Source organism: Pleurodeles waltl, chromosome 10 (genome assembly GCF_031143425.1).
Source record: "Pleurodeles waltl isolate 20211129_DDA chromosome 10, aPleWal1.hap1.20221129, whole genome shotgun sequence".
Lineage (NCBI taxonomy): Eukaryota > Metazoa > Chordata > Amphibia > Caudata > Salamandridae > Pleurodeles > Pleurodeles waltl.
In genome coordinates, this window is record NC_090449.1 from 952,217,965 (window position 1) to 952,234,418 (window position 16,454).

The following is a 16,454-nucleotide window of genomic DNA, read 5'->3' on the forward strand; positions in this document are numbered from 1 at the left end:
AGAGGGCCCCTACATGTATTTCACTGTCTGCTGCGCAGACAGTGAAATACGCGACGGGTGCAACTGCACCCGTCGCACAGCTTCCACTCCGCCGGCTCGATTCCGAGCCGGCTTCATCGTGGAAGCCTCTTTCCCGCTGGGCTGGCGGGCGGTCTGAAGGCGACCGCCCGCCAGCCCAGCGGGAAAGTCAGAATTACCGCCGCGGTCTTTCGACCGCGGAACGGTAATCTGACGGCGGGACTTTGGCGGGCGGCCTCCGCCGCCCGCCAAGGTCAGAATGAGGGCCATAGTTTCTTACATGTTGGTGTAGTTTTGCAGCTTGAAGAATTTTCTGGATTCACATGCTGTGCATTATTCCGCCATTGTCTCAATAGATGTTGTAAGATTTTTTGTTCCACTTGTGCTTCCTTGTTCATCTGTATATCTACACAATAGTGTTTTGTGAACGTGTGTACAGATGCCCATGTTGCTGCCATACAAATGCCTTGTAAGGATGCATTTGCTAGAAAGGCAATGGTTGCTTCCTTCTTCCTTGTAGATGAGCTCCAGATGCTGACTGCAGTGTTTTCCTTGCATTTTTGGGAAACAATTGAATCGTTTGTGCTCTCTATAGTGCAATTGTATTCTCGGATACTGGTCTTCCTAGAAAACTGTTTGCAAAAGAGTTGTTTTGTTTTCCTGTCTGGTTTTGTTCTTTCAGTGTAATACATTACAGACCGTCTTGCATCGAATGAATGTAGCACTCTTTCAGCATGTGTTTTTGGGTTCTGGAAAAAACTTAGCATTTGAATACTCTGATTTATGTGGAGTTAAGAAATCACTTTAGGCAGGAACTGAGGGTCAGTTCTCATAACAAATGGGTCCCTGCGTACTTGAAAATACAGTTCTTGTAATGTGATCACCTGCAACTCACTCTGCGCAGAGAAGTTGTAGTAACAAGAAAAGCAGTTTTAGAGTGAGCTTTTGTAAAGCTGCTTTGTGTAAAGGTTGGAAGGGAGTCTTCATTAACTGTGTGAGAACTACATTTAAGTTTCAAGTGGGTGCCGGTACCTTCTTTTGTGGTGCAATCAGTTATGCTCCTTCATAGAACCTTTTCACACTGGTACTGTGAAGAAGATTCACCCTCTGTGGCTCCTTATATAAGCCACTATAGCTGCTAAATGTAGATTTAAAGGTGAATAGGTCAGTTTGCAATCTAAAAAATGTGTTAAATATTTTAATACCATCTTCTCCTTTGTAGTTTTTCTTAACAGACCTTGTTTAAAACACAATAGGGAGTATCTTCTCCATTTAGCTCTGTAGCACTTCCTAGCCTCTCTTAGGACAGCCACTGTATTTTCTGGCAGCTTTAGATGTCTGTATTCTAAGTCCTCAGGAGCCATGCTGCCACGTTCAAAGACTGGTGTAACACCCTTCCCTTTTCCATGGACAATACATCTTGTCTCTTTTGTAGTTTGTGAATTCTTCCCTGAGCTTATTCGATCGGCGCTGAGAACCATATCTGTGTCACCCATTGTGGGGCAACAAGAATTAGTATCAATTTTCTGATATTGCATGTTCTGATCACACTGTGTATTAGAGGTACTGGGGGAAAGGTGTATGCAAATATCCCTAACCAGCGCGGTATGGTTGTCTGGAGGCAAAGCTTTAGCATTTTGCATTCAGAGGTGTTGCTGACAAATCCATCCCTGGAGTTCCCCAGTCCAGAAAGTTCTTTTGGAGTACTATTTGTCTGAGTTCCCATTCATGGGAGCATAAGGCTTGTTTGCTCAGTCTGTCTGACTCAAGATATTCCTAATGTTTCCATTCCTTTTGATTGGCCATTTCCATAGTTCTTATGCTAATCTGGATAAAGGCAGGGATTGTGTCCCCACCTGTTTGTTGATATAAACATAGTGGTTTTATTGTCTGTTTGGATCATTATTGACTTTCCCCAAAGCTCTTTTTGAAATGCTTTTAATGCTAGGAACAATGTTTTTAGTTCCAGAATGTTATGCTGTATCACCTCCTGTTCCTTTCGAACTAGTTGCACCCTGAGATTGTCCAGGTGTGCACCCCATCCCATAGGTGAGAAGTCTGTTGTAATTGTCACTGTCGGAGTTGGTTCTGCAAATGTTCTCCTTCATGTTATATGTGATCTGTTCCAGCACTCTATCTCGTCTTCTACCTTCTGAGTGACCACCACTAGAACTTCTCAACTCCCCGTTGCCTCAGACCATTGTTTTTGCAGCCATTCCTGTAATGGTCTCATGTGTAGTCTTGCATATAGGATCAAAGGGATGCAAGATGCCATCATTCCTAATAACTTCCCCACTGTCCTCACTTTCAGACCTTGCCCATTCTGGTAAAGCTGTTTTTCCTTCAACAGTGCATTGGTTCCTGGGGTATACTTTCCCTTGGATATAGTTGATCCTTTCTCCCAGAAACATTTTCTCTTGTCCAGGTTCCGTGGATAACTTCTCCATATTTATTGAGAACCCCAGTGTGTATAGTGTCTTCATTACTTGCTGTATATGTTCTTTGCACTTTTTGTGTGTGCCTCTCCTACCTGTCAGTCATCTAGGTAGGGATAGATGTGAATGCCTTTTCTTCGCAGATGTTCTGCCACTGCTGCTAGGCATTTTGATAATACCCTTAGTGAAGATTTGATTACAAAAGCTGGTGCTCTGAACTGATAAATATATTTAGTGTACCACAAATCTGAGGTATTGTTTGTGATATGTGATCATTGGGATGTGCAAGTAGGCATCTTTTAAGGCTATTGCTACCATGTATTCCCCAATTTGCAATTGTGGTATGACTTCCTAAAAAGCTGTCATTTTGAATATTTGTGTTCTGATAAATTTGTTTATAAACCTAAGGTCTAGAATCGGCCGGAGTGATCCATCTCTTTTGGTATTAGGAAATAGGAAATAAGTTGTGTAGTTTCCTTTGTTGATTGCTAATTTTGGAATGGGTTCTATTGCATCCTTTTCCAATACCTCCTCTACCTCTTTGATTATCCTGGATGTCTTCTCCTTTGAAAGAACCTTTCTCCTGGGTCCTTTGGATGGAGGGGATTTTAGAAGTTCGATGCAATACTCGTATTGTATCATGTTTAGAATCCTTTTGCCTGATGTGATCTTCCTCCGCTACTGACAAAAGTTTTTTATTCTTCCTCCTACTGGTATTGTGTGTAGTAGATTATGTTTCTTGTTTTTATACTCATCAATCATCAATCTTGTTTGGTACCATTTTGCGACTCTTGTTAAGTCACTTATTTGAAGATGTTGAACCTCCCCTTTGTGGTAGTCCTCTTCTGTGAGTTTGGCCCCGAAAGGACTGCCTATCCTGTTGCCTGTTGGTATTGCCAACTCTGTTGAGGTTGGGTTGTTTGACTGCTTCCTTGGTATGTTTGGCAGGATGTGCCAGATTGGAAGCTATCCCTTCCTGTGGGCCTTGCCCCCTCGCTCACTCCCTCCCTCTGAACTGGATCGCTACCATTGACTTAGCCATCTCATTATCCTTTTTCAGCTGGTTTAGGGTTTCATCGACTGGACTCCCAAACAGCTGTTTGCCACTGAATGAGGCATTAAGAATGTTAGCCTGTACTGGTTTGAAACTGGAAATTCTGAGCCAAGAGTGGCAGCATAGTGTGATAGCTGTCATCATCTGCCTGCTTGATGTGTCGGCTGCATCTATAGCAGACTTTAGGCACTAGTTGGCTATGTTCTTACCTAACAGGTGTGCCATTCTTTTCTGGTATTAGTCCAGTAGACGTTTCATTAAATCTGCCATCTCCTCCCAGTTTTGGCAGGCATAGCGATTTAGTAGGGTGTTAGAATTTGTGATTTGCCACTGATTTGTTGCACTTCTCTCGAATTTCTGACCCATGAGATCCATTCTCTTGCTCTCCTCCGTCTGGAGGTGGACCAGACGTAGATGTGATTTTGGCCCTCTTCCTGGCTGTAGTTGTAATGACTGAGTCAGGTGGCCCAGAACCTTTTATGTATGCTGGATCTTTTGAGAAGAACTTCTATTTCTTCTACGCCCTTGGAGTGACCCCTTGGCATGTGGCCTCCCTTCCTTGGTCTTACACACTTGCGAGCATGGGCAAATATTGACTCCTGGCCTGTGTGGGCAGAAGTGTTTCTAATAAGAAACAGGACTGTGTCTTCTCTACTTCTAATTAGACACCATATTTATCTGCTGCCTTTTTAATCACCTGGTTGTAGATGTTGATGTCTTCTGGTGGTGGTGGTCTTGATCTGTAGCAGTCTATCCCTCCTTCAGATGATAGAGTCTTTAAAAGTCCTGCTATTGAGCTTCTGAGTACTCCGAACCCTGATACAACGCCGCCATTTGTTCCTCTTCCTCTTCAAAAAAGAGTTCCTCCTCTTATTAGTGTTAAGGCTCTGGAGTTAAGGGAGACTCAATGTCTTTGATGCTTAACTCTCGCTGCTCTTTCGACATCAGGGCTTTTTTTGGAATTGTAAACTCCTTTAGTATTTTGTTGAAGTCTTTGCATTTCTGTAAGAGAAATGCCATTCTGGTCTCAAGCCGACTTCACTTTTTCCTCTATCTTGGCCGACCATTGTTTGGGGTCGAGATTCTCTGACGTCTTTCTCTTCAACATCGAAGAGTCTTTTTTGAACGGATTGGTCAGCAAGTTTCTATGTTCTGAACACAACCTTTCATGTTTTGGCATCAAAACGTCTTTCCTTTGCATGTCTTTTGACGACTTGGACTTGTCTGGAGTTTTTCCTCCTGCGGTCTCCTTTTCAAGGGTTCCAAGGGGCTCATTGTCTAAGGTCATGGTTGCAGTCATCGAGTGCTTCGACGCCAAGACTCCCTTCATGGCTCTTGATTCGGTTTTAAGTGACTCAGACATATTTTTCCAGGTGGATGGCTTGCTTACCTCGGGCCTGAGTGTATTCATGTTCCCCCTGGGCTTCGACATTGAAGATTTCCAGGTCGACTTCCGCTGGTTCCCCTTCTGCTCCTTTGGCGACATTTGCCTTCTCATTGCTCTCAAGACCCAAATCTCGCTGTCCCTGCATGGCAAGATGGGCTCACCTCTGCCTCTCTCTTACCCTTAGCGTCTTCAGTGTGAATGTGGGGCAAGCATTGCAGTACTCACTTCGATGGTCTATTGCCAAATAGAGGTTGCAGACTGGGTGTTTGTCTTCTTCCAAGTGTTGAAGACCCTTCAGCAAGCATCCAGACCCAACAGCGGAAAAAAATAATCTGAAGATGGTGACCAAAGGTGGGAGGTTCCAGAGGACCCACAATGACGTCACAAGGGGATACCACATGGAGATAACTTGACGCTCACCAGAAGCAAAAAACAGAAATAGAAGAAGGACAAAACATTCCAGAGACAATTCTGAACACAACCACTAGATGGTGGAATAATCCACAGCATGTGAATCCAGAAAATAATTAATGCTGCAAAACATGAGTTGAACCCATTTATTTTTTGTACAGAAAGTCTAAAAAGGAGCTGGTTATCTGGATGTACAAAAGATATTGTATGAAGTGCCACTGACAAATCCACACCCCCTTCTCAAACTTTCAATCATTCTACAAACGCCAACCTTCTGATCTTGCTCCCAGTCTCACATTTTAGTGTTGTGTAGCCATCTTAGTTACAGCTTCATACACTTTATTTAAGCAAACTAGGCCTGCCGCTGTGCACTATAACCTAGACACAGTTTATTCAGCTTTGTTTTATTATTTTAACAATAGCCACATTTGCGGTCTTGTTTTATTTTCTCTATTTAGATGTTCTTTGTCTAGGCCAGCACTGCGTTCTTAAACAAGACATTTCTTTCATTCTGTGCTTTTCTCAAGGCTGCAGCAAGATAGGTTGCCGGCAAAAGTGGTACGCTTTGTCTCTAATGTTCACAGAAACATACACACTCTTACGTGGGGATCCTTTCTTGGAACATCAGCTGTTTTATTATAAAAACACTATTTTGACCCATTTAAGTTAGAGGGAGATTCCAGCCAGATGACCACAACTGTATGCGGATTGCTGCGTTCTTCTCTGCAGCTGCTTATGTGGACTACAGGCCTCTTGCTCAGGTATGAGGGATGATGTCTACCCAGGGGAACCTGAAGGGCAGAATTAGAGCTCAAAATGCTGTGCTCTAACATTGCCTAGATAGGAGCTATTTTTAACGATTCTAGTGACAATATGGTAGCGTTATTTTTATGTTTCACTCTCCTTGTCACAATTTTAATCCTGTCATGCTTCATCGTCCTAGTTATTGCATTACATGCTTTATTATCTAAGATGCAGTTACTTCAATAAAACGTTATTGAACTATACTCTGCCTCTGATTGACCTTGCATATGTGAGACTAATGTAACAGAGAAACGGATGAGATCTGAATGACCACAATTTCCCTCAGGAGTCAATTGTGTCATGTTCTTGGTTGCCCAATCATCCTTGCTCTTGGGTGGAGATGAGGCACTGCTAAGTAGCCGGAGCAAAACCCGGATGAGGCCGACAGGTGTCACCTGTAGTGGGTTCAGACTTAAACCCCCACAGTGCAAGTGATTCTGCCGCCCCAATCCAGTTGTCTCATTAGGATAATGAGAGCCTACGCGACATTAGCATCCAAATTCTTCTGTGCAACTTTTTACCAGATGATGTTAACAGTATTTTAACTGCACACTTGGGGGCGTGAGAGCATTAGGCATTGGATAGCTGAATGATTATGGTGATTTAGGGAAAAAACTGATCTTAACACTCTCCGACAGATCTATTAGAAGGTAAGATACAATATTTTGAGAAAGTAATGTTCACCTACCTATCAAATTAGTCTTTTTTGACAAAAAACACAACTAGTATCAACATGAAGTCCTTTCTATGAATCAACTTATTTCGTTATTGGTACTTGGACAGCTGACTAGTAATTGAGACTGGCTGTATTCTACGAGACGGGCATTATGAGCAGGTAAGATATATGGATTTTTAACCTTTTGATTATGTTGTTCCTTCTGTCTTTCCCCAACGGCCGAAAATTTCTCAGCACCCTTGGGGGAGGTTAACTAACAATCAAGTATCTCCCCTGACACATCACAGGCATAAACCACTGCATAGATATTCAGTCCTTAATTCAACACTAACATATAGCAAAGTACTATTGCATACAATGCTTGAGCTAGTGAAAGTCTGCATAACTGCAGGGGTCCATCATAATCACTTTGACTCACTAGTAGTCATGACCTAGGTGTGGCAGAGTCACTCAAGAAGGAAAGTGGGAAGGTAGCTGAAGAGATGTCTCCATCCAACTCACGGTACACACAGATGCATGAAGGAGACGGGTTTCTCCCAGGGCATGATCTTCTGTTTAGCTCTGCATACGTTGTGTCATGCTGCTAGAAAGATGAATTCACCAATTCAAAGCATTTTCCAATAAGCTGTTCAAGAAATATGAAATATGGATAACAGCTCACTGAATTCTTCTTAAGAATTTTGCCTAGAATATTTTTAGGGTCTTGAAGCACTGCATCATGATCATTGTAGTTTAAGATAGTCGCACAAGGTGCTTAGGGTTAGTATTGTGGTGTGGGGATAAGGGAAGCATTAAGGGGTGGGAGAGATGCATCCAATCCACAATAAATACATCGTAAAGCTCAGTGTATGCCAGAAATTTGCACATCAGCGACACCACCTAGGGCTTCAAGAAGACCTCAAGAATCTGAAACTGCAGCATGTGGCATGTCTCTCCTGAACTTCCAGGTGCTCAAATGTTGCCAGATGTCCTCCACAGTTCCAATGCCCCATTCCTAACCCGAGATCCTGTCCGTTAATGAATCTAATTGTATATGCAGGATATCCATATTCACAGCAAGACTGTCAACCTTTGCCAAGATTCCATGCTCATACTCTTCATTTCTGACAGAATACAAGACACAAGTGGTTCTGGTCATTTATGGGTCGCACTTGATCCTGCACCGAGGAGGCTGCCATCTCAGACTGATGTGCTGGCGGATAAGCAGCACTGTGAAAACAAATCAAATTCCTCCTGTTTACAATCTTATGTTCTCATTTTGGTGGTTGCACTGTCTCTTGAATCAAACAGCAGCAGCTCCACAGGACAATGCTCTAAGAAATGTGCTAAAAAATCAAGTTCAAGGAAATCCTGGTCAGATGTTCCACAAAGACATGTATAACTGTGGGAAGTGGGATGTGGTCAGTCCTTCAGATTAACCTTTATCCGATTATTATTAGTTTTTTTTAAATCAAGCCTATGCTTAGGTCCTAAAAAGTTCAGGAAGCACTGCCCTATTATTTGTTAGGGAAAAGGCTACGGTAGTAGGATTCAGCTCCAATAAAAGGAATGGCATTGTACCATTCCAATTCCATGGTGCCTGTCCCCGCAGGGGGGTGCATAGGCTGTACAAAGATTTAAATTCTGTGGTCTCTATTGAATTTTGACTCCCTGGAAGGGCAGATTTTAGGGTACCATTTTCCAGTAGCCCGAAAGGGAAGGGAGAGGAGAAGATGCGTGTGCTGCAGAGGGCAGTCTGTCCCTGTTTTGATGAGAAAGCGAAAGACTGTGGCTAGTGGGTTAGCGGGAGTGAGCCCATGCACTAAGTGGGGCCTCCACCTTCTATAGCCAGGATTCCTGCTTAGGGTTCTAACATGGTTCCTGAATAGGAATTGTTTCATGAAGGTTGTTATAGACCAAGAATCTCATTTCAAATACTGCCTCTCCGGTCTATTTATGTTCCCAGTGAGCAGAGTCCTGATTCGTAAAGCTGGTACTGTGCTACACTACATGATTTTTTGTCCCAGCTGCACCAGTGCTCCAGTTATTGGCTGATGACTTTAGAGCATCAGGGGCATAAGGACATTAATTCAACATGGGAACGCCCCTGACTTGCACTGGCTACTTAGTCAGGGCAGAGGAACATATCGAGGACATTTGTGGTGCAAGCACTAAAAACATAGCGACAAGGAGTGTACCTCTGATGTTACAGTAGGTTCAGATGATGTCTACATCATTTATTAGGTTTCTATCCTATTCGACTACAAGACTAAAACATCTTTAAAAGTATGCAATAATAATGTGTCTTTTCCTTCAAACTTCAATCCTTTCTTTTGGCTTCACATGAAATGCTTGTGAGTATTCCCTGGGTAACGCTAATGTAGCTAGCTATATATTTTTTTTATTACAAACACTTCAAGTAAAGAATGAGAGAGTTTACTGCTAGAAAAATACAGGGCCAGGTGAAGGGAGCATAAATGTGGTCACATGACCTCGGTGTGAGAGGGCAGGGCATAGACACAGGACTGTTGTAGGGAGAAGAGAAGACTAGCTATAAAAGGCTAGATAGAAGGCAAAAGGTTTCAAAACACAACATGTGATTTAAAAAGAACAGGACTAATGGTCAAAGCTGTTTTATTGCTTATGGAACAGTTGTTTTCCGCTTTAGTTGAGAACATGTTCAATTTGGATCTAAAGGTAAGTAAAGCTATTAATTAAAAAAATAATAATAATAATTTGCCATTAAAAACATTGATAAAAAGATCAAGTAATTAATGTGGGACCTTAAACATACCCAGGGTACTTACTTTAACGGGCTGCTTGAATTGAAGATATCCTTGCGACTTAGCTCTGAAATTCCGTTTCCAATGAACACCTTCCTGATATCAAGAAACTCAAGGGCTCCCCTTTTACACTTTCCTTCAATATCCGAGTACACGGAGACCACGTCGCCAGCTTTCATCCCTTAGGTAAAAGACGAGACAAAGTAATCAGTTTAATCTACCATGCAAACAGTTTCCAGTTAGTGCAACTCCTATAGTCCAACCAGAGATGTGAGTTGTCCAGCTCAATAGACTTCACTCGTATAATCACTCATACATTATTTTCACAGAGTAGCAAAATCTAGCCAAAGATTATTTTATTTTTTTTTACAAAAAATGCAAAACAAAAATAAAAATAGATCTTAATTTGAGTTCAGAAACGAACCAAACTGCTACTGTTCTCCTGGCTTTCAGAGTATTATACAATAAAAATCTTTAAGAGGATATGCCATCCCACTACGTTCTTCCTAGAAATTTCAGTTCCAGTCATGTAATGACAAACTGGTAGACGAATCTCAACCTAGAAGCCACTGAGGCACGTTCTGACTAACTATATCAGCAAATTCAAATCTTAGGGCACAGATGCTGTGTTAGATGGCATACAGGCAAAGATAACCAAGCCAGCCACCAGTATGACGTGGCCAGACAGTCTACAGTAATTCCTATAATTCGAAGACTGTAACATGCCATCAGCAAAAGCATCAAGTAATAAAAACATTCCTCTGGAAAGTCAATCCATGAAATATCCCATCTCTTTCACAGAAGAAAAAACACAACAACCCCATCACAAAACACACACAAAAAACAACCACACAAAAGACTTCACAGGAAAAACAAGCCAGGCACAAACAAATTAAGCAATACACAGACATGTTACACACCTCAATGAACCTACTAGAAGTCCCAAAAAATACAACCTGGTCTAAATAACTAAGAGTGTTGCTTTTGCTAGAATTCTTCCTTCTCTCCTCCAAAATATGGATGGTCAAAAGGGATGTTTGTTGTCAAAATGTACTAACAAAGCCCACATCTGCTTCTGTGCATACTATTTGCGGATGCAATTAAAAAACTGGTAGTCCATTCAGTGACTAAAGATGCATTTTTGACAGATCACTCTGCCATTTTATAGCTTTTAAAATAGTATTATGGAAATCAATCAATAAGTTATTTGTACAACATGGCGATGTCACCCCTAGGGGTATCTGCGCAGTGGACTGGGATGCGATATCTGTCAAAGATCCAGGTCTTGAGTCTCTTCCTGAAGTCTGCCTATGAGGATGTAGTACGGAGGGGAGGGGTATGAGCCAGTGAAGGTTTCTGAGGTGGGGTGTGAAGTGGGTGATCCTGGGAAGGTCCAGGATGAGTCTGGCTGGCAGCACAGATGTAGAATAAGATAATAGGGGGAAAATGCCACATGTTTCAGAACACTGCAAATTCCTGCACTTGTAGAATCCTACTTGGCTTTGTTCAACTTTTTATGCAATAAAACTATGATTTATCAACTTTATGGCAACAATGAAAAAGTTCTTCATTTTTGCAGGGCATGTTGCTCTTGGTCTGAAATCGCTAAAATGCTATTGACATTTTTGATAATTTGTATCAAAATGCCACATGGACCTGCACTAGCACAATAAATGTCTGCTCTCCATACTCTGCAGAAAGTCTTTTTGGCCAGGAAAGATTGGGTAATATACCAGGTGTGAAGGCAGTAGTAGGGCCACTAGTGAAAGGAGCAGTGAGGACATGGAAAGCAGGGACATAAAAGACTTCTCTGCAGCCATAATGCTGGCAGTTTTGTACCAGGCAAGGACTGGAGAATGGATCAATAAGCATAAAAACTAGGTACCTTAGAAATACATTTTCGATGTATCTACAGGCAAAGTAAGGAAAATCATCTGCTGGTGCTTTGCTTGCCATGCTGGTTTTAGCCACAAATGTCTTGAAGCTGAGTTGGTGTGTCTGGTTGCTGAGCAATCCACTGGGCTCAAATGAGTCAGATGGTTAAGAAGATGGTACCCCAAAAGGTGGCACATGAGCTAAGGTTTGCACAACTTTGACACTAAACAGGGAAGAGATATCCTACTTGGAGGCTCAACAACATTTCTGCTACTAATCTGTGGTATCCAATATATGCTTAACCTACAGTACTAAATTCCAACCCAGAAGAACTCTTCTGGAACAAGTCCCTACACATGTCCTCTAAATGATGTGTTGAACAGTGGAGAATACTCTTATGCTGCTGTCCCTTCGTGCTGCTTGGAGCGTCTCACTGCCACAAATACTCTGCAAACCAAATTTAAGGCAATAGAATGCTCTTCAACACTTTTCTGTGGCCATCAGGAAGTTTCAGCTTCATTAAGTGATCAACAACCAACAAAAGGATTAGGACAAGAGTATCCAACAACTGAAAAGTCTGCTTTGGCTGTCAGTAGGGTCATCCCTATGTAGAGAGCATTATTCTGGCTACCAAGATTCCTTGGCAGGACATCAACTTGCATCTACATGAGGGTATGGCACCATCTCTGGATTCATGCTAAAGTAGGATAGAATAGGAAATACAAAAAAAGATGTGTGAAATGTATGCATTAATTGCCCTCACTGGTAATTACCTAGGCCACATTCACAGTTAAACAGTGAGTATGTGATAACCTGAAAGAGCAGTCCCCAATACACACAGACTGGAATTATGGAAAACAAGACATCCAAACACAGGTAAGGTCCAACGCTTGCCTTTCCATCACCTGTCCATGTCAGAAAACACAACCAACATCATTAAGGTACCAATGCAAGAAAGCACCAGCATACTTCTCCTTACACTTACACGCTCTGATGTCACCAATACATGCCTGTTCAACATTTAACACTTGTGTGCAACACTGACCTGTTTCCCTAAACACCTGCTCAGGCATGGAGACACAAAACAAGACCAACACCAATGTGCTTTAGTTCCAGTACTATCGATCTGCCACCTTTCATTTATACACAATAAAAACTGATCCCAAGCACATATAGGCAAAACACAAACAAGCCAAAACCATTGCCAGTGTACACTGGCTCCAGTAACACACGCACCTGACAAAATACGAAACAAATCAAACATTCACCCCCCCATTCAAAGATCAGGGTTTAATCCATCATTTGATTTGCCCACCATGCCATGCCATTCCAGTTTGGGCCCAGCCGTATGCAAATTAGTCTTGACCCTGCTCCCCATGGGAACATTCTAGCCCAGCCCGAGCTGCCAGGCCAGGTCGTCCCTGGACCAGAAACAAACATCGTGGGACTCTACATCCTATGTGTTGACTCTTCTCCTTCTCACTTTGCATCAACATCACCACACATTTTCATCCTGCCTTCCTCTCCTCTTTCAACCTTCTAGACCTCTTTCTTGTTTGTTTCTCTCCTTATCCCAGTTTTCTGCGCAATTCCCTTACTCACTCCTCCAGCCCACGCCTTGGCAAGCTTAAAAGGTCTTATTACTCAAAGCTGCTCCCTCAAGAGTGCATTAGGAAAGGTGAAGAGGAGCAATCGTCTTGAAAAATTTAAGTTCTATTTCCACATTCCCCAGAAGGGAGAAAATGAAGAACACAGCTGAGGCTCAATCAACTGCCAGCTTTAAAATAGCCAGAAAGCGTGAAAAGAAGTGAGATCTGGAGCTGGAGTGAGGCTTGAGAGGGGGAAGACAAAATCCAATAAGAGAATAAACAATGTGCTCACTGTGCAGATCAGGTTGAAATATACAAAAAGCTTATTTTATGCCTTGGAGTAACATGTAAAGTTTCACTATGCATCCTTTCCGCCCGAAGGAAAATGTGGATCGTCCAAAAGGGACTAGTACTGATGGTGTACCATGTTAATTGGTGCAGGGAAAGAAACAGGCGATCTAATTGCTGTAGCTGGTTTTGGAGACTAGTCCTGTTTTTTCAATCTGAGCTATGTCTAACAGAGAGAGTAGATACTAGGGTAAAGGTGGCATACGTCGCGGGTCAACTGTTCCCTCAATATTAAGAAGTACAATGGGTGACATATATGAAATCCCAGGCATGTCGTCTCCTAAAATTGTTAATCAGAAATATCCCCTTTATATAGAATTTTTCAAACATTAAGAACGCTGACAGGAATTGAAGACTGAGCACTGCCAACTGAGCATGCAGCCATGGTTGCTGAGACTGAGAGATGTAGCTAGCTGGAGATTCTCCTTTCACCTCTGAAATAGCATTGGCTGTAAAACTTGAACACAACACTGCACTACCATCCAGAAAATGCAGCTGTCATGCAACACAGGATTACTGAGTTAAACCTAAAAGGATGATCCTTGGGCCTGCTGCAGCAAGAGCATTATCACCTTCCAGGACACTTCTTTAATCTACTATAAAGTCTCAGGAGGTGGTGCCCTGGATTAATTAAACAGCCTCTCACTTTCTTCTAATGCGCAGGTTTTGGTAACATTGTGCATTTTAAATTCCTCGTTATAGTTGGGCTTGGATCATACGGACAATAAAAATCCCCCACAAAATTACAATGGTCTTGACATGATGCAGAATCATGGCTATAAAATTAGCATCTTTTCTAAGTTGCCTCTTGTGGGTCTGAATGTGAAAAGTGCACTACGGACAAAGTAAGAAGACAGCCTTTACTTACTTGCGTCTATAACAATAAGGACTGTGCTGACAAAAACACACTCTCGGTCTGCACAGCCATCCCACCAAAATCAATAGCTCGATTGACAGGGTCACTGCAAGAGACTCCTCCAGAGTCACCCTCTATGCTCTTTCCTTTACTTCATTATAGTCCACAACAATGCCAACTGCATCCTTTTAACCTTCTCCCAAGCTAAAGAGCCACCGATCACTCCCAATATCTAAACAGCTGACACATAAAGGACTGTAGATCGTTGCATCAACCGTCACATACTTAGAAATCATATGTAAACTTGAGTCATCATTGACTACTTACATTTGGAGACTGCCACAATCCCTGGAACATATACATGGGCTCCCCTTAGCACTGCATTCCCACACTGGGCTCCAACAAGAACCTGCAAAGAATGCTGTTCTAAGGTCCTCCTGAAATTAGAAACCCAGGTGAGAAACCGAAAATCAGTCAAAGCCATGGGGACGAACACATGTTCTACAGCACCAAATGTAACTTTAGTCACAACAAGAACAACACTCGTTAATGGAACGTTTTGCAATTGTTTGAAATCAAACAATATCATAGTACCCTTTTAGCTTATGTGGGTGTTTACTGGATTTACTGAGTTATTTAGGAAACACATTCAAATGCACTCATGTCCCTACTGCAAAAATCTAATGCCTGATGTATGCAATAGGCCTACATTCCATACAAATACTCTAAAAATGTATTTCATAATAAAATAATGTCAGCCACCCTGAGAATCGTGTTGACTGCAGTGGTGACTGTACTACTCTGTTGAGGTACCACAGTGCTGCATCCAATACAGGGCTGCTGGATATGCATGAATGGCGTTCACCTCTCTAACATCCAAAAGTAAGCAAAGTGCATACAAGAATGGTACTGTTTAAAGAAAGTGGAGTGCGTTCAACCACTACAGTAGAATTCTGGTTTGCACAAAGGCAGAAGTATCTTACCTGCTGCCTAGGAGCAAGGCAAAAGATAAACGAATTGTCCTTAATTTATAAAGCCTGATTTAGTCAGTCACTAGATGTGTACGAGTTTTCTTTTAATGAGCATATAAAAATGTGAGATCACCCGTATTACAGGGGATAACCTACCAATAGCTGAAGGCAAAAAGGATATTAGGATTACAAAGGAGCACACCAACTGGGTTGGCTTATACATTTAGAGAGTATTTAGGCACTCTTTATAATTAGTGTTTTATATATTGACTCTTAATAATACTATTTGTAAATGCATCAATTAACTAATATATTTCCATCTTTTGTATTCAAATGCAAGAAAGCACTGTACAAAATCTATATTTTTTCACGTGCAAAAATTATATGTTAGATCTGACAGCCTTAGGGTGGTCTTGTCCCAACTTTTAACCTGCCTCCCTCCATTTTTCTGATCTCGTTTTTGGTGGTTTTAGGGACTCTGCACACTTTACCAGTGCTAAAGTGCTTGAGTTCCCTCCCTAAACATGGTAACCTTTTCTCCTACCCAATTGGCATATTTAGTTTGCCTACACGTCCCTAGTAAAGTGCACTATATGTGCCTATGACCTGTTACTTAAATGCTACCAGTGGGCCTGCATCACTGATTGTGCTACCTACATTAAGTAGCCTCTTAACCAGGTCTCAAGCCTGCCATTGCAAAGACTGTGTGCAGTTTCACTGCCTCTTTGACTTGCCATTTAAAACTACTTGTGAAGCCTCAAACTCCCCTTTTATTATTTAAGTCACCCAACGTTGTTTTTCACTACTGTGAAGACTGCTCCTTTCATAGGCCAGCATTGGAAATCCCCTTATATACTTTTAAGTGGTAATTTCTGATCTGAAAGGAGTGGCATGATTGGTACGATTGGAATGGTAATAAGAAATTCTGCTTACTTGTGAAGTTGGATTTAACATTACTATTTTAGAAATGCGACTTTTAGAAAGTTGGCATTTCTCTGCACTTACTGCCTCACAGACGGTCTTCAATCCATATCTGGTCTGTGCTGGTTGACAGCTCCTATTTTACAACCACACAGCCATAAACGCAGGACACTCAGCTGCATCTGCCTTCCTGGGCAGGAAGGGTGGTGAGGTGGCCCTCACTTGCACTTCAAAGGGTATGTCTTGACCCCACACAATGGACTGATAACCCCCTCTAGACCTACAACTGGACTCTGTCAGAAGGACTGCAGTGCTGCTCAAAGGATTCAACTGGACTGCTCTTCTGG

At 42.1% G+C, this 16,454-nt stretch overlaps 1 protein-coding gene and 1 long non-coding RNA gene across 4 annotated transcripts in view; one reads left to right on the forward strand and one right to left on the reverse strand.

The window, feature by feature from the left end:
• LOC138262066 (uncharacterized) overlaps positions 1-16,454 on the forward strand; it is a 123,300-nt gene that overhangs the window by 86,239 nt on the left and 20,607 nt on the right. The gene's annotated exons all lie outside the window — the stretch shown is intronic.
• The window catches only part of NSUN6 (NOP2/Sun RNA methyltransferase 6), a 131,364-nt gene that overhangs the window by 81,271 nt on the left and 33,639 nt on the right, over positions 1-16,454 (reverse strand). For 2 of the 3 annotated variants that reach the window (XM_069211776.1, XM_069211775.1), the window contains one exon: positions 9,572-9,728. In XM_069211776.1, the coding sequence (XP_069067877.1) occupies positions 9,572-9,726 (155 nt within the window). In that variant the 5' untranslated portion in view covers positions 9,727-9,728. Of the gene's footprint in view, positions 1-9,571; positions 9,729-14,542; positions 14,653-16,454 lie in introns of all 3 variants that reach the window. The other variant, XM_069211774.1, reaches the window with a different exon arrangement.